This window comes from Hordeum vulgare, chromosome 7H (assembly GCF_904849725.1).
Source record: "Hordeum vulgare subsp. vulgare chromosome 7H, MorexV3_pseudomolecules_assembly, whole genome shotgun sequence".
Lineage (NCBI taxonomy): Eukaryota > Viridiplantae > Streptophyta > Magnoliopsida > Poales > Poaceae > Hordeum > Hordeum vulgare.
Window position 1 is genome coordinate 11,349,618 of NC_058524.1, and position 19,250 is coordinate 11,368,867.

Genomic DNA, 19,250 nt, shown 5'->3' on the forward strand with positions numbered 1-19,250 from the left:
AGTGTCATTGATTCTTGTTGCCAGTTAATAACATTCTGTTTGCCATAGTTGACTATAGCACAATCTCAAGTGTTTTAAAATTCATGGACATGCATGTCGAAAGAGCTGATTTTGTTTGGCTATCTCGGTTAGAATTAGAAGACTTAACAATATGAATTAAGACTTTAGTAGTATTTCTTGGGAAAATTCTACTTATTTTACTTTTCCATTGTGGTTGGAGAGTTTTAAAGTGTTATGGCAAGTGTATGTTGAGTTTTGAAGTGTTTTTGCAGGCGATTCGTAATTGCCAGTAGTAGAATTTCACTATTATTTTGTATAATTAACGTATCACTTCATTTTACAGTGGTCATTCTGATCATAAGGAGGAGAATATACAACCAGGGCACCACCTAAAACTGAGACATTACAATTCTCATAGTAATGGCGGAGATTGTGATTCTTCTAGCCATTAGGAAGATTGGAATTGCCTTGGCAAAGGCAGCGGCAGACCAGGCCAGCGTACAGTTGGGAAAGTATGGCACACAACTACTAGAACTACAGGGCAGTATGGGCCGTGTTGGTAGGGAGCTTCGTATAATGCATGATGTTCTATGTCAGATGGACATTCGTAGTCGCAACAATCAAGTATATGAGGGCTGGTTGGAGGAGGTACAGAAAGTAGCATATGTGATGGAGGACATGGTGGATGAGTACTTGTATCTTGTTGGTCGGGAACAAGATATTGGTTGTTGTTTTTTTTTCTGAAGAAGGGTTTCAAGAAGCCAAGATCTCTGCTTTCTTTGAACAAGGTAGCTTCCAAGGTGAAGGAAATAGAGAAAGATCTTTCACACCTCTCGGATACAAAAAACCGTTGGGTTCCCACAATAAATAACAGGGATGCAAGCAACTCAAATTACATTGTTAAGAGATCCCAAGATCTAGCAAACATTTCACGCTCCCTTGATGAAGAAGATCTAGTGGGGGTGGATAAAAACAGAGAAAAACTCGAGGAGTGGTTGGAAGGTGATGATCTGGACTACTCTGTGATAGCTCTGCTCGGAATGGGAGGTCTTGGTAAAACTGCTTTAGCTGCAAATGTCTACAAGAAGGAGAGGGAGAAATTCCAGTGTCACGCTTGGGTCTCCATCTCTCAAACTTATTCTAGAGAAGATGTCATGAGAAATATAATCAAAGAACTTTTTAAAGATAATGTCAGTGTTCTATCTAGCACTCTGTCTATGGACATCATGAGCCTTGAAGAGACAGTAAAGAAATATCTGGAGCAAAGGAAGTACTTGATCATATTGGATGATGTTTGGACTTATGAAGCATTTTATGATTTGTCAAGGATGTTTGTTCACAATGATAAGGGCAGTAGAGTGATGCTCACAACAAGGGATGCCCATGTTGCCGCACTTGCTTCTGGAGGGCGTATCTTAACACTGGAAGCTTTACCAGAAGACAAGGCTTGGGATCTCTTTTGTAAGAAAGCCTTTCCAAGCGATACAAATCATCAATGTCCTACAGAAATGAAGCCATCGTCCATGGAAATAGTTAGCAAGTGCAAAGGCTTGCCTCTTGCTATTGTGTCAGTTGGTAGCATGTTGCGTGTGCGTGAGAAAACCGTGGAAGAATGGAGAAGAATAAATGACCAACTGGGCTGGGAGATTATTAACAATTCAAGGCTGGACCACATAAGGAATGTTTTGCATCTGAGCTTCATCTACCTCCCAACATACTTGAAAAGTTGTTTCCTGTACTGCAGCTTATTTCCAGAAGACTTATCATTTTAAAAGGAAACAACTTGTCCGGTTATGGACAGCAGAGGGGTTCATCGAGGAGAGGGGTGAAAGCACACTAGAAGAAGTGGCAGAATGCTATCTAAAAGAGTTGGTTGATAGAAACATGTTGCAACTTGTTGAGAGGAACTCATTTGATAGGATGAAGAAATTCAGAATGCACGATCTCGTACGTGAACTGGCAATTGATTTGTGCAAGAAGAACTGTTTTGGTGTTAGTTATGAGGATCAGTGTGGGGGGTCTCTTGAGATGGATGGACGTCGGTTGGTACTTCACAAACTAAAGAAGGATATTCAGCAGCCATTTTCCAATATGCACCAGCTCCGGACTGTCATTACACTGGGTGATAGCAAGTCATCATTCACTCTACTACCTCTGTTGTGTAATGAGTCAAGATACCTGACAGTGCTAGAATTAAGTGGTCTACCCATCAAGAAGATTCCAGATGCCATTGGAGATCTTTTTAATCTCCGCTATTTGGGTTTGCGTGATTCAAAAGTGAAGAAGCTCCCGAAATCTGTTGAGAAGCTTTAAAATTTGCTGACGTTGGACCTTTTTGAATCTGACATACATGAGTTGCCTAGTGGGATTGTAAAACTAAAGAAGCTCAGGCACTTATTTGCTGAGAGAGTATTTGATCGAACAGGGAGGGATTTTAAATGTCTGAGTGGTGTGCATATCCCCAATGGTCTTGGAAATCTAACTAATCTGCAGACATTGCAATCATTGGCAGCACAAGATGAGTCTCTTAGGCATTTAGGGGTGCTGAGGCAAATGAGAAGCTTGAGGTTATGGAATGTGAAGGGAAGTTACTGTGGACTTATCAGTGAATCTCTAGTTCATATGCGGCATTTGTCCTACCTAGAAGTGAATGCAAGCGATGAGAACGAGGTTCTTTTGTTGAATGTCTGCCTGCCAAGCCTGCAAAATCTAGTTTTGAGAGGACGACTAGCTGAAGGGGCATTGGACGAGTCTCCTCTCTTCCAAGCTGTTGGGGGACAAAACTTGTATGCATTGTCTCTATTATGGTCACAGCTGAGAGAAGAACCCCTGCCATCCCTTTCTCGGTTGTCAAACTTGACACGTCTAGAGTTCAGCAAAGCATACAACGGAGAGCAGCTGACGTTTCTCGCGGGGTGGTTTCCCATGCTAAAGATTCTCTTTCTAAGAGACCTGCCTAATGTGAGTCGGCTAGAGATAGCAGAAGGTGCCATGGCAAGCCTGGAGAAACTATTCTTAGTCAACCTCAGCAGCATGACGGAGGTCCCACCCGGCATTGAGTTCCTCCTGCCCCTCCAGTATCTAACCTTCCGCGAAATCACCAATGACTTGTTCACATCCCTGTGCCAGTGCTCTGCAATTCAAGGGAAGTGGCGGTATACTCTCCGAGATTGAACTGCTACTCTGGTCAGTAAACGTGTACCATTACTTGCTTCCTTCCCGGTCCGTAGTCGTACTAGCTAGTTTGACATGCTGATGTGTTATGGTGTTTGTTATGCAGGTCACCTGTTGGAAGGAAGGAAGGAAGATGCTCTTGTGATCTGCTTAACTTACAGTCCGGGTTTCCTTGTCCAACTGCACATGTCCACCGTTTGCTGCAATACCGTCTGCTACTACGTACATAGCTTCACTTCTGCTACTACTACAGTACTGCCTGCGTTCACCACTGCCAATTGTGATAAAAGACGACACTTGTCATGAGACTGCGAGCGACTTGTGTTTCCACATTAATTCAAACTAATTTATGTGCTGCTATTCGTGTGTGCTTATTGTAGTAAGATAAGAATGACTCAGTTGTGTTTCCCTTTTCAGACTTTTTTCTTTTCTGTACACTAATTACCTGTGTACTTTCATTCGTGTGTGCTACTGCTGCTTGAGAAGTGACAACCAAGTATAATTTTACATATTTCAGCCGTGGCTTGGAACTAAAAGCCTTCCTTAGTAAGCCTTAAGGTTCAGGTATTCTTTTACTCTTCCAAAAATTAAAATTTGCTTGTGATTCATTACGGCACATGTATTCATTCTCACTCTGGTATGGTCACGGCCAGTAAACCCTTGATGCTATGGTCTGAATGCTAAATATTTGTAGTTGGGAAGAACGAGTACAAAGGGAGTAGATCTAATGGCTGGAAATGTTACATGCGATTTTACTCGACCACTCCACGCAAGTGGGTACTGCCCACAAACTAGCTGAAGAATCCTACGCAAAAGATAGTTAGATTTCAAATTTACAATGAAAATCAATTCACAAACAGGCCGTTTCACTCCTGAAAATATATTCACAAAAGAAAAGCACACTAATGTAACGCCAAAATCGTGTCTGTCAGAAGACACTGGAATTAACTGTTAGATTGATCTCTCACCACGTGGGTCCAACGGCCCAACGGGCCTTGATCTATGCGCCCTGATCGGGGGCTCCCAACCCATTATGGTTGGTGGACCCCTATGACCCACGCTATATAAAAGACGTTGGGGTGCCGGGGCACGAACTACGAGATTCGCCGCCGTCACACCCCTACCGACATACCTATCCGATCTAGGTTTAGCGCGATGCTCAAGGGAAGCTCCACCTACGCCAAACCTCCTTCTCCGTCACCGTCGTTGCTACCGCACCGATGGAGACCGGCGGTAGCTCATCCAGCTCAGGACAAGGTAAACCTACGGGCACTACCGTGACTCATCTACCCTAGTCAATCCACATGATCTATCATTGGTATCTTGAGCCACTAGGATAAGATGTGGTTCGGTTAAAAGAAACGAAAGAGAAAAGTATACCCTCCCCAAAAGCACTGAAGATGGCCTCGGGCCTCGTCGGCAAAGAAGCGCCGCCGCAAGGACGCGCCTATTCCTCTCGATCCCACACGCATCAGCAAGCCGAGGTGTGGGGAAGAAGAACCTACCTCCTCGGAGGCAAAGAACGGATCAAGATCCAACAAGAAAGTAAACGGATCCGATCCAGAAAAGGCAAAAAAAGGGTGAGAGGAACATGCAAAGACACGGCATAGGCCAAAGGAAAAAAGAAAAGGGCACCGCAAACACGCCGTTCGACGGCGGTGCGCTTCCGCTAAGGGAAACGCACCACCGGCGAAGGGGTGGTCGCGGCGCCATAGGCCTAAGGCCGCGGGACAAAGGAACATGGCCATGGAGCACCCTCTCAGCAGGGACAAAAGGCACCCCAACACACCACTTGACGGCGGCGCGCTCTCCCTCGGGAGAGGGCGCGCACCGGCAAGGGGAGTGAAGGGAGGCGCCGCTGCTCGCCATGGCATGAAATGCTAGGCGCCGTGGTCGTAGGTGTCGCGGTAGAGGAGGGGAGAAAACAACGGGCGCGTGCGGCGTGGGACCCTCGGTCTCCACGGCCGCCAGCCATCCCCAGCCCCTCCGGCGGGGCTGCAGGCCTCCGCGCGAGAGGTGCGACGCTGGCCCCAAGGCCTCCTCCTTGGTGGGGCATGGCAGCCGCCGATGCGAGGAACAGGAGGGCCTTGCGGCCAGAGAGCTGTGGGAGCCCATCGGCCACCACGACGAGCGCCCTGCAGGGAGCCACGCGAGGGGCTGCGGGAGCAGAGCCGCGCTAGGGAAAGAAAGGTGCGGTGCTGGGTTCCCAGGACCCTCCTCGGCGAGGCATGGAAGCCGCCGGCGCGAGGGAGAGCTGCAGCCGTCGGCGCGAGACACTGCTGTCGCGACGCGCTCGGGGAAGGAGAGGACCGAGAGAGAGCGGCACTGTGGGAGGGAAATGACGCTAGGGTTTCCCCTCCTGCCGGCTCCCCCCCATTTTTGTTCTACCTATGAGCGTGGGGAGCCGTTGGATGAGCCTGAACGGCCAAGATCTTCCCAGCGAAACCCTATATGACGGTCGGGCCTGTTGGGCTGCATTCGCACCAGGCCCGGGGGAGAAAGGCCAGGCCACAGGCCGGCCCAGGCGAAGGCCTGAGGGAGGCGCGCCGCGCCAGGGGGCCCCAGGTCGAGGCGTCTGGCTAGCGGGCTGACACAAGCCGGCAATAGCCAGGCCAGCCCATGTTGGCCATTTTTCTTTTAAAAGGATTTTCAGTTTTGTCTATTAAGGCAGATTCAAAGGTTTTTTCTAGGATTTTTTCCTACGAAAACATGATTAAAAAAGAAAAAGAAATTTTTCAAAGTTTCTGTCAATTTACACAGAATTGTAATATTATTTTTCTGAAAAGAAAATAAAAGGGTTTCTGAAAATAAAATAGTTTTTTAGAAAAAGAAAAGTTCATGATCTTTATAAAAGCATTAATAAAGTTCACGAATTTTATATTAAATGACAGAATTATTTTCTGTAAAGTTAAAAGGCATATGAAATTTTAATTTCACGTTTTCCGCTCCTAAATGAAATATGAAATGTGGTCATGCTATTATTGTGACCAACGTTGTTTAGTAACATGATCATGTTGCATATTGCAAAAGGATGCATTTATTTCTATCATTTGCCCAACGGTAATGTAGATTAATTTGCATAGGCAATTGTATGATTATTTTAAACAACGTTATTTAATGCATATAATTGTCGTACTGATCTCGCGTAAATTGTGATTTCAGGAGGTTTTCACCTAATGAGCTGTCTAAAGGACGTTCCTACACTCAGAGGGGATAATTACTCTGAGTGGAGGAAGAAGGTTGACATGGCTCTCTGCATTGCTGAGGTGGACTGGGTTCTGGAGCAACCACAACTAGTTGCACCCTCAGACCCGGTCAGAGATGCTGATGAGGATGATGAGAGTTGGGAGAAAAAGCAATGGGATTGTGGCAAAGAGAAGATGTCCTACTCCATATGCAACAGGTTATGGATAAATGCCAACAAGAAATGTTTGGCGTTTATAAAGAACACCATTGAGACCACCATCGTGGGCTCAATAGCAGAGTGTCCTACTGCAAAGGAGATGCTAAACAAGATAAAGAGTCAGTTTACTGGCTCTTCTAAGACATATGCCACCCAGTTGATCAAACAACTGGTGACGGAGAGCTACAATGGAGGTGGCCATGGCATAAGGGAGCACATCCTTAGGATGAGCAACACGAAAACCAAGCTTAAGCCCATGGATGCGGATCTGGAGATTAAACCAGCTCTCCTCGTCCACCTGGTCATGGCTTCGCTGCCTAAGGAGTTTGAGACCTTTGTTGTGAACTACAACATGTAGCCCGAGACATGGGATATTGAAAAGGTCATTGCCATGTGCTCACGGGAAGAGGAGAGAATCAAGGCCTCACATGGTGGCTCCTTGAACTATGTGAAGGAAAAGAAAAGAGTTTTCCAACCCAACAAAGGTTCTCCCTCAAAGCCACAGGGCAAAGTTCAAGGCAAGGCTCCCGCTCATTATCAACCAAAGTCAATAATAGTAGACAAGGACACTTGTATGTACTGCCACGGGAAAGGGCACTACAAGAAGAACTACCCTACCTGGCTAAAGGCCTCCATGGCAAAGAGAGGTAAAGATATTGTTTCCTTTGTAAATGAATCTCTGTATTTAAAGTTTTCAAAATCTACTTGGTGGATTGACTCAGGAGCAACTGTTCATGTTGCAAACACTTTACAGGGATTCAGTTTGAAGAGGACCATGTGCCAAAAAGAAAGAAGTATTCAAGTCACAAATGGTGTCCAAGCAGAAGTTGAAGCTGTAGGTGACGTCTCCTTGGAGCTAACCGAAGGATTCAAGCTTTTGCTTAGAGATGTACTTTTTGTGCCTTCATGTAATAGGAACTTAATAAGTGTTTCATGCTTAGACAAAGACAATTATCAATGTTTTTTTGGACATGGTAAATGTACCATTTGGTACAATAATGATTATGTATGTGATGCCTTTCTTCATGATGAGCTTTATTTGTTATCAATTCGTGACAAAGTGAATTATGCAAATAATGTGAATGTGCAAAGTTATTCGTCGAACAACGAACAAAAGAAAAGAAAGAGAACTCACGACTCCTCGAAATTATGGCACTGTCGATTGGGCCATATTTCCAGGGGGGAGAATAGAAAGATTAATCAAAAGCGAAATTCTTCCAAAGTTGGAGTTCTCTGACTTAGAACAATGCATAGATTGCATTAAAGGAAAATATGTAAAACAGATAAAGAAAGGTGCAAACCGAAGCACAGGAACACTAGAAATTATCCACACTGATATTTGTGGACCGTTTCCGGTGAAAAGTGTGGATGGTTATGATTCGTTCATAACATTCACAGATGATTACTCTCGCTTCGGTTACATTTATCCAATCAAAGAAAGAAATGAGGCATTGGATAAATTCAAGATATTCAAAGCTGAAGTTGAAAATCAACTTGACAAAAAGATTAAGATTGTGAGGTCAGACCGTGGGGGGAGTACTACGGTCGACACACACCATATGACCAAGTCCGTGGACCTTTTGCAAAGTTCTTGCAGGAGACTGACATTGTCGCCCAATATTCAATGTCAGGCGAGCCTCAGCAAAATGGAGTAGCTGAAAGGCGTAACCGTACCCTCATGGATATGGTGCGCAGCATGATGAGCTACTCCGACATGCCATTGGGATTGTGGATGGAGGCGTTTAAAACCGCCATTCACATTCTCAACAGAGTACCAAGCAAGTCGGTGCCCAAAACACCGCACGGGCTATGGATAGGAAGAGTGCCATCCCTGCAACACTTCAGAGTGTGGGGATGTCCAGCTGAGGCCAAAATGTTTAATCCAAACATTGGAAAGTTAGATCCAAAGACAGTGAGTTGCCATTTCATTGGCTACCCTGATAGATCGAAAGGTTTTCGTTTCTACTATCCAGACAGATACACAAAGTTTGTAGAAACGAGACATGTTGTCTTCTTAGAGGACGAAATGATGAGGGGGATCTTGGTAGCTTGGAAAATTGATCTTGAGGAGAAAAGGGTGCATGCACCCATTCCGCTGATTCAAGAGCCATTTTTCTCGCTACCTGCTGTGACTCCAAACGATGATGAGGAGAAAAGGGTGCATGCACCCATTCCGCTGATTCAAGAGCCATTTTTCTCGCTGCCCGCTGTGACTCCAAACGATGACAACTATGGGAGAAGACCCGGAACCTGTCCTTCACGAGCCGACTGAACCCGTTGTTGATCATGAAAGGGAAGTGCAACAAGAAATAGTAGAAAGTGTGCCAGACAATGAGGCACTTAGAAGGTCTAATAGAACAAGAAGACCTGCTATTTCTACTGTTTATAAAGTCTATAACACGGAAATGGTTCATATGGAAGGTGATCCCACCACATACGAAGAAGCCATTAAAAGCCCTCACTCATCAAAATGGCTAGAGGCAATGGAAGATGAGATGAAATCGATGAGTTCCAATAATGTTTGGGACTTAGAGATTATTCCTAAAGGAGCAAATGCAGTAGGCTGCAAATGGGTCTACAAAACAAAGTATGACTCTAATGGGAATATATATAAGTATAAAGCCTGACTTGTGGCAAAAGGATTCACACAAAGAGAAGGGATAGACTACAATGAGACTTTTTCTCCGGTCTCTTGTAAGGATTCCTTCAGAATCATAATGGCACTAGTTGCTCATTTTGATTTAGAGATGCATCAAATGGATGTAAAGACGGCATTTCTAAACGGAGATTTAGAAGAAGATGTCTACATGAAACAACCCAAGGGTTTTATCATGGAAGGCAAGGAAAATATGGGATGCCGCCTAAAGAAATCCATTTATGGGCTAAGGCAAACCTCTAGACAGTGGTACATCAAGTTTAATTATTATTTTTTGAATGAAAGGGGTTTCCCCCTACCTCATTTTATTGAACGAAGCAGCCACAGTCACCCTACAACCAGTACAGAGAAAAGATCATCTACTCCACCCAGCAACCACAGGCATGACCTAAACGGACATGTCCTGAAAACCTCCCAGGCTATAAGCCCTCATAGCCAACACAAAACATACATCCACAAACAAACTTAAAGTCGGCTTAAGTTTCTCCCAAATTACAACCAAACCAAAGAAAAGGAACTTTAGTTAGCAGCTTGGATCCACGCAATCCTTAGGAGCTCCCCTCGACGCTTGTCCAACAACAAGATGAACCTCTTCAGGATGACCATTTGAGCATTGTCGCAGAGAACCATCCATCGTTGGAAAGTCCCTCTTAGTTTGACAAGAGCGCAGTCCAAACCTCTCCATGTACGTCCCTGGAAACAAAATTCATTCCTCAAAGTCCAGATACTCCACAAGGAGGCAGCAACGATCAGATTAAGCATAGGTTTCCTTTTATGCAGTTTCCACAAGGAACATACATCATCAATGCACTGAATTCTACCAATATTGAAAAAATCAAAAATAACAGACCACAAACTACCAGCATTAATACAGTCAAAAAACAGATGTTGCATAGATTCACCCTCCTTGCAAAACAAGCATGTTAGATCTTGTTATACAGACAAAGCCATAGCAACACATGTATATTTTGAGGACATATAATTTTCCATAACTTGTCTCCACAAGGAGAGACCACTCCTCCAAAATTGATACACTTATAAAAGGACCTAACTGAATAGATACCATTAGACTCCAACATCCAGATAGGCCTATCTGGGGAGCTAGACATGGGAAACTTTTTAATGTGATCAACCAGGTCATCCCAGCTAGACATAATTCTATTATTAACACCTTCTAAAGGAAAGTCTAAGGGCTGTACCATCCCAAACCTGAGACACAACACAGTCGTGCTGATTGCATATATCAAATAATTCCCAAAATCTCACTTTCAGGGAACACTCCCCAGCCCAAATGTCATGCCAGAATCTAATATTATCACCATTACCAATCTTCCATTGATAGAAATTCCTGGCAGCTTCTAAAGCCCAGGTTATACTCTTCCAAAAAGGAGAGCCCCCATGTTGCCTGGACCAGAAGATGTTTGGACTAGAGATATTATATTTGTAGGCCAGAAGCTTTTTCCCATCACTATCGATATCATTAAAGAATCTTTTGCCCCAAGATGCTAGCAAAGCCATATTATATTCTCTAATATTTGGAATCCCCAAACCACCAAACTCTTTTTTCCTGGAGACAAAACCCCAATGAGCTAAGTGATATTTATGTTGATCCCCCATGTTACCCCACAGGAAATGAGCCATCTGAGAATTAATAGCATTTATAGCCCATTTTGGGAATTTCATAAAAGCCATCAGATATGCCGGAATGCTAACAATGCAAGCACATAGCAAAATCATCCCAGCCAACCAGAAATACCCTTAATGATTCTGTCTATTAATGGTTGAAGATCTTCTCTTCTAAGTTTATCATAGTGCAAAGGCACTCCCAGATATTTGATAGGGAAAGAACCTAAGTTACAATAGAAAATCTGGGCACAGACCCTACCTCTGTCCTCATCCATGTTAATAGTGGTGAGGTCACTTTTATGAAAGTTGATTTTCATACCCGAGAGATTTTCAAAGCAAGATAGAATCCATTTAAAATTTCTCACTTTCTCATAGGAATCCTCTAGAAATAGGAGAGTATCATCAACATATTGAAGACTAATAATCCCTCCCGGAACCACATTAGTTAGTAGCCCCGAAATCAATCCTTGGTGGGAAGCTTTGGTAAGCATTTTAGAAAATACATCAGCCACCAAGTTGAATAGAAGCGGGGATATGGGGTCCCCCTGTTTGAGACCTTTACCCCCTACAAAGTAAGGGCCTGACATATCATTAATCCGGATGCTAAAAGTACTTTGATACAGTAAACTTTTGATCCAAACAATCCATTTGGAGCCAAAACCCCAAGATTCTAGCATCTCAAACAGGAACTCCCAGCTCACCCGATCATATGCTTTTTCATAATCTAATTTGAGAATCAGCCCAGGAGTATTAGATTTTTTAACCTCATGAATTACTTCATGAGCTAACACAACACTTTCAAGGATGTACCTCCCTTTAATAAAAGCAGTTTGATTAGGGGAGATTAATCTATTACTAATAGGAGCTAACCTATTAGTAAGAACCTTAGAAAAAAATTTAACCGCACAGTTACTCAGACTGATAGGTCTGAATTTTTTCATGGTCTTGGCATCAGACTCTTTCGGAATCAAAATGATAAGGGCAAAATTTAGTCTATGAATGTCTAGCTTACCATACTCAAAATCACTCACCAGATCCATGAAGTCAGTTTTAATAGTCTCCCAAAAGGTCTGATAGAAGAGAAAGGATAGTCCATCAGGACCAGGGGCACCATTGGCATAAGAACCAAAAATGGCCTCTCTAATTTCCATTTCTGAAATGTTCCTTTGGAGACAATCATTTTCAGTCTCAGTAATTAATTCATCTTCCCCCCAAAAGGAAGGACCAAGATGAATATTGTGTCTCTCTTCATGGCAGAACAGACTTCTATAAAAGGATGTTGCCACATTTAGCATTTCGTCAGTGGTATATACTGGTCCATCTTCACCAATCAACTCCGTCAAATGGTTTTTCCGGTGTCTATGATTCGCTAAAGCATGAAAATAGGCATTACTTTTATCCCCATCTCTAATTCTACGATCTCTCGACCTTTGCCACAAGGCAGTTTCCTCTTTCCTCATAATACTTTCCAACTCAGATTCAATATCTTTCATACGAGTTCTATCCTCATCGGAAAGACGATCAGTTTCCGCAAAAACATCCAAGATATCAAATTCTTGAATTAAATCCCTCTTCTTTTTCTTAATGGCAGCCTCAATATTCACACTCCAACCCTTGATTTTTTTCCTAAGACGTTTAGACTTAGAAATCCAAACATCAATAGCACCTCTACCCAGCACTGGAGCCTTCCACGTAGTTTCAACTATATTCTTAAAATCAGGTTGATCCAACCACCATTTTTCAAATCTAAATAACTTCGGAGATGTAATTCTCCTGGCCATAGTATCAAGTAACAGAGGGGTATGATCACTCCCAATTCTTGGGAGGGCCCTTAGCACCGAAAGAGGGAATAAAGCATCCCAAGAGGGAGAAACAAATACTCTATCAATAGTAGCATAAATGGGGTTGTCCTGGTTGTTACACCAAGTAAACTTCCTATTAGCAACACTAATTTCCATCAGACCCCATTTATTAATCCAGTCTTTGAAAAGAAAAGCAACAGAATGGTTAATGTTACCACTACTTTTATCATCAGCAGATCTAATGAGATTGAAATCCCCACCCACGATAATAGGATAGGAATTACCATTCATCACCTCATGCAGTTCTGCAATGAAATCTACTTTGCGATCGTTATAGGCTGTACCATAAACTGCAATAAACTGCCAAACACACTTCTCATATTTGTTCCTAACTGTCGCCACCACACAAAATTCCTTGTTAGTAAAGCCAATGATATCATAAACATCACTGTTCACGCCCACAAGGACACCACCAGCTGAACCCCGAGCAGGTAATTGATGCCACCTAAAGTTCTTACTACCTGCAATTCTATCCAAGCCGTTATTATCAATGTTTTCTTTCTTGATCTCAAAGAAACCAACAAAATCTACAAAATTAGTTCTAACAAACTCCTGTAGACGCTGAATCTTACCAAGTTGACCTAGGCCTCTAATATTCCAGAAGGCACCTATCATGAAATTTTAAAAGGGTGGGAGAGGCTACATAGCCTTCTAGCTTGTTTAAGGTTTGGGCAAACACTATCCAGATTAGCAGCGTCATCTAGCCTAGTAGCAACCTCACCTTCACCCAAGGGATAACTCCCAACCATCTGATGAATAGGTGTATCCAAATTCTCAGGTAAAACAACTTCAGGATTGGAATCTGCAAATTCCAGACATCTAATACTTTCCCTAAGGACTAAATCCTGAATAATATCACATTGTTCATCATAGCTATCTCCCACACAAATATCAACTTTAGAAATTTGCTCAAGAAGAAGATTAGGATTAGTATTAGCAAAAGATTTACCTTGGAAAGCAGCAGGAATCTCCAGGTTTTTCTTTTGCAGGTAAGCAGTAGCTTTCTCCATTATCTTAACATTGCCATGATGTCTTGTAGCAGGTCTAGTAGAGATCACAGGGCCCCATTTCTTGTTCTGAACTGGATTATCCTTCTTCTTTTCTGTCTCAACTTCCACTAGTGATTCCAATAAAGACTTTTTGGCAGAACCAATCTTTGCTGCAAGATCTTCAGGAAGGCACACCATTGCAGGTAGGTCAATATCATCTTCTTCCTCAGAAACATCCATTTCAAAATTCTTGAGTTGGGCAGAACAATATTCCATATGAGTATGTATGTCTAAGTCTTCTTTGTTTGATATCACTCCAGCAGTTTCAGGAACATCCTCCACATGGACAAGTGGTGTCTTAGAACCAGCTTCCTCAATGAACTGCTCATGCACCTTATCAACCAGAAACATAGGATGGAACTTAATTGCTGAGACACAAGTCCCATTCATCTTACTTCTAGAGTCAGAACTTTTACTTTTAGAAAAGTTAGCTTTATCCAGTTCATCAATAGGTTCATCATTGTCTCCTTCCATAAAGTCCTTGTTCAGATCAGATTCATCCTCCAACTTGTCCTCACCTTCAACATCCAAATCTGGGTCATCATCATCCTCATCAAAACCATCCCCAATCTGATCAAACCCTTCCACTGTGAAAACCAGAATGTACATCTTCTTTTTCATCTCAACCAGCCTCTCATAAGGAATTTTTGTAGGATCTCTGCAGGCTACTTTAATTCTAATCTTCTCATAGAAACTTTTGAAGATTCCATTCCAATCTACATCAACCAAGATACCAAAACAAGATGCAATCTGAGCAAACACCTTCCAGGCACACCACTTAGGAGGGATACCTTCCACTTGGATCCAGACCTCAGTAAGCTCTCCATAAGGCTCAAGCATCCCAGCCCACTCACAAATCTTCACAGAGACTCCATCAATTGGGAGGTCAAAAGCAGGAAATTCAATTAAGTGTTCTACTTTTTTCCAAGGAGGGAACCTTAGGAGAAACTTCTTCTCTTCCAACTCCCTGATCTGCCAAGGCCATTCTTTTCCTTTGCAAAAAATGCCATTAAGTTGAGTGATCATATCAGTAGCAGAGACTTCACCTTTCAGAACTTTGAGAATAGCACAATTCTTGAAGTTCATCCAATTAGACTCAGCAGCCACTGGAATATCAATATGATAAAATCCAAGTCCCACTGCTGCACTTCCAAAATATTCTGCTGTAGGCTGAAGCCTTGCCCAAGCCACACAATTGTTCACATTGTGTGTGCCAGAACATATGAAGCACTTTTTAGGTTCCACACAGTTCCCTACATAGTGCCCAGGCCAGCTACAGTTGAAGCAGATGATATCCTTATATCTAGGATCTAAAGGCTGCACTACAGGGGCTGGAGGAGGAACATGAGCTGCAATCTGGGCATTGCTGGTTGGGGCCCCCTTAACAACATTGCTTGCGTTGGCCTTGGGGGCTGCCGGTGCCAGTAGTATTGCAGGGGCAACAGGGGGTGGTGGATGAATCCCATGTCCTCCCTTCTTAGATGGCTGCCTTTTGGGGCGTTGTTGGCCTCGAGGATCCATGGAGTTCTTCACAACAGCCACACAGGAAACACCACCAGCAACCCCTCCACCACAACTAATCTGAAACTTGGTAGGGATAGGGTCAAACCTACCTGGCTTAGAGATAGGGAAGCAGTCTTCAGCAGAAAAACATCCCGATCTGAGAAGATCCTTCCTGATCCAGAACAAATGGCTTCCAAGAGCGGAGCTAGGTTTTGGGGGAGGAGGAGGAAGAACACGTTTAGTCTGGCGGTGGCTGGGGGAGGGAAGAATCCACAACTGCCCATAAAAGTCCTCCACCTCTTCCTCTTTTCTGTTATACAGGCATGGAAACGTCTTTTCCTTATCTGTTTTCCTCTCCACCACCGATCCCATGATCTGTGGCGTAGGATGAGTCTGGCACCCCAAAGGAGGCCAAGTTATGTCTGAATCTCTGTCGGTCCCGCCTGCAGAAACAGTCTCACACCTCTGACTAACTTTCGTCAGGGGATGAATATCCACCATAGAACCAGTACCCACCCGCTGATGGTGATTTGAGATAGAACTCACACCTACATCAATTACTTCCTGCCCAATCCCCCCGTATATCCCAGAGGAACAATCCTCCGACCCCTTCCACTATCCATACTGTCAACCACATCTGCATAAGCAGGGGGGCATTTTTGAACCTCGTACCATCAGGCTTAGCCAGATTGGACCCTCCTCATCAACGACCATCGCCGGAGAAGGAGGCCTAACGAGAGTAGAAACTCCATTACTAACACTATCAATCCTAGGATTCAAACCTACTAAACTAACAACAGATTCACTGACCAAATGGTCATTTCGCAAATTCTCAGGGGCATCTCTATTGCAGCCAGCGACCAGAAGATCACCATGAACTGTTCCAGAGAGAGAGCAACCATCACTGAAATGAAATAACCGAACTCTACATACCTGGTGTAGCTGTGGAGGAACCACACCCCGATCCCCTGGCCAAGGCTGCGGCTCCAAGTTGCGCAGCAGCTCCCGGCATCACTTGCCATGGTCTCGAGTCTTCAGGGGAGGCGTGGCGGACTGGTTCCCGGATGCAGCAGTTGCAACACCTCCGACACCGGCGGCGGACGAATGATGAGCCGAGATGGGGTCAACGCCTTGAACCTACGCCACCGCGCCGCCTGGATTGGATCCGCTGCCTCCGCCTCCTGAGGCGGCCATCCTGCGCGCTGGGACCGCTGGATGGCAGGCGCGACGCTGCCCCTGCCTCTGTCCCTGTCCGCGGTGGACGACGGTGAGCACCGCAGTCGGGCGGCGCGGCGGGGTCCGGCAAACGGGCGCGAGGCGGGCGGAGGGAAGGAGGAGCGGGGAAGCTGGGGCGGCGGTGGGAGGCGGAGGCGGTGGCGGGCGGATTCTCTATGAGCTAACTCGTGAGCAGTTTTTTGCACCAAGCTGGGCGAGTGGACGCTCGTCGGACGCCGGTGGCACCGCTTGCCACTGCTTGCCACACTGGTCACCGCTACTCACCGGCTCGCCACCACTGGAGCCGCTGCAGCAGCTCTAGGTTAGGTTGGCTGGTTGGGGAACGACCGAGTGGGGAATGACTGGTTGGGGCCATAAAAGGTTTGGATTTCAAGGAAATGTTGAGGATAACTGCATTTATGCAAAGTTTAAACATGGGAAATATATTTTCCTAATCTTGTACGTGGATGATATCTTGCTTGCAAGCAATGGTATTACTCTACTACAAGAGACAAAGAAGTTTTTATCCTCGGACTTCGACATGAAAGACCTTGGTGATGCATCATATGTTTTGGGCATTGAAATTCACCGAGGCAGGAAAAATGGAGTCTTAGGACTTTCACAGAAAGCATATTTAGAGAAAGTTCTCCAAAAGTATAATATGCACAAGTGTAAAGCCACACCTGCTCCAATAGTCAAGGGCGATAGTTTTGGGAATCACCAATGTCCCAAGAATAAGTACGAGCTTGATGAAATGAAAACAATACCGTATACTTCGGATGTTGGAAGTTTATAGTATGCACCAGTATGCACACGCGCTAACTTGGCTTTTATCACTGGGGTACTCGGTAGATATCAAGCAAATCCAGGGCAAGAGCACTAGAAGATGGCAAAGAAAGCTTTGCTTATGTGCAAGGCACAAAAGAAATCATGCTAACATACAAGAGATCTGAGTCCCTAGAGATAAAAGGGTACTCAGACGTAGATTTTGCGGGAGATAGAGATGATAGAAAATCCACGTCTGGGTACGTGTTCACTCTCGCAGGGGGAGCTATTCCATGGAAAAGCTCCAAACAGACCACAGTTGCATCGTCCACGATGCAAGCAGAGTTCATGGCATGTTTTGAAGCCACCGGGCAGGTGATATGGTTAAAGAAGTTTATACCCTTGAAAGTGGTAGATTGTATTCACAAGCCACTAAAGATATACTGTGACAACCAGCCCGCAGTATTTTATGCTCACAACAACAAGTCTAGTAATGCTTCCAAGACAATAGATATAAAGTATTACGTTGTGAAAGATAAAATCCAAGATCAAACTATAAGTCTTGAGCATATAAGTACGAAGTATATGCTTGTGGATCCGCTAATGAAAGGCTTACCACCCAGTGTGTTCAAGAAAGACTTAGCCAACATGGGTTTGACGGAAAGCCTATGATTCCTGGATCATAAGAGGCCCAAAAGTAAATGAATTTGTTTCAAAACAAAAGTGTGTTGTAGCTGTATGATTATATCGGCAATTAAGCTGTGACGTGAGACATGCTCTACATGCTTATATGTGATGAAACAAATAAAATAGAAAGTATAAAGTCAAAAGTCAAAATCGAGATCAAGTGGGAGAATGTTAGATTGATCTCTCACCGCGTGGGCCCAACGGCCCACCGGGCCTTGATCTATACGCCCTGATCGGGGGCGCCCAACCCATTACGGTTGGTTGCCCCCTGTGACCCGCACTATATAAAGAACGATGGGGTGTCGGGGCACGAACTACGAGATTCACCGCCGTCACACCCCTACCGACATACCTATCCGATCTAGGTTAAGCGTGGTGCTGACGGGAAGCTCCACCTACGCCAAACCTCCTTCTCCGTCACCGCCGTCGCTACCGCACCGATGGAGACCGGCGGTAGCTCATCCAGCTCAGGACAAGTTAAACCTACGGGCACTACCGTGACTCATCTATCCTAATCGATCCACATGATCTATCATTAACAGTTTCAGTCATCTGTAACCGGTCAAGGTTTCGTGCACACAAACAGAGGACAAACAATAGATCCCTAATCTTTAGAATCTTCAATTGCCAGATCGCCTAATTCCCCAACTCCTCCATCATAACCCACTTTGGACGATTACTTGAATAGTCAAGGCGAAATGCTTCGAAGGCATCCCCACTTGTGAGAAACGCGAACCCCCACCCAACCAAGACAAGCTTATCACCACACGCTACCAGATATATGTTGGCAAGATGGTGAATGCTGATTTCTCCATGAACCCGCATCCTTGGCCGTCGCTGTGTCGCAGGTCCACCTTGATGGATGTAGCAAAAAAGTTAGCCGGTATTATCAAAATGCAACTACGTTGCAGCTTTTCTTGCTGGTAGAGCCAATTGAAGCTTTCCTTGTCTATGGTTGAAGCTTTTTCCAACAACGTGTGCACCTATTTTAGATGAAGGTTGAAACACTTGTATGCGCATGAGCCCGGCTATGGCAGCAGACGATGAGGACGTCAGGCGGAGGCTGGAACCGGGGGAGCGGGCGGCCAGCGATGTGCGGGCATCGACGTGGGTAGGCACCGACGATGCGGGCGGCGGCAGCGCAAGGGCTAGCCCGGCAATAGCAACAGGCGACGAGGACGACAGGCGGAGGCTAGAACCGACGGAGCGAGCGGCCGACGGGGACGGGACCCGGCGATGTGGGCGGTCGATGGGGGGAGACGCCAACGATGCGGGCTGCGGCAGCGCAGGGACGGCAGCAATGCAGGGGC

The 19,250-nt window shown here is 44.8% G+C and overlaps 1 protein-coding gene across 1 annotated transcript; it reads left to right on the forward strand.

Annotated features, from left to right (window-relative positions):
• The first annotated feature begins 355 nt into the window (after positions 1-355).
• LOC123411972 (disease resistance protein RPM1-like) lies at positions 356-3,180 on the forward strand. The gene is given in 3 exon segments (XM_045104933.1): positions 356-726; positions 729-1,760; positions 1,762-3,180. Coding segments are annotated over 3 exon segments (2,751 nt in total). The 5' UTR covers positions 356-420; the 3' UTR covers positions 3,175-3,180.
• The last annotated feature ends 16,070 nt before the right edge of the window (positions 3,181-19,250 follow it).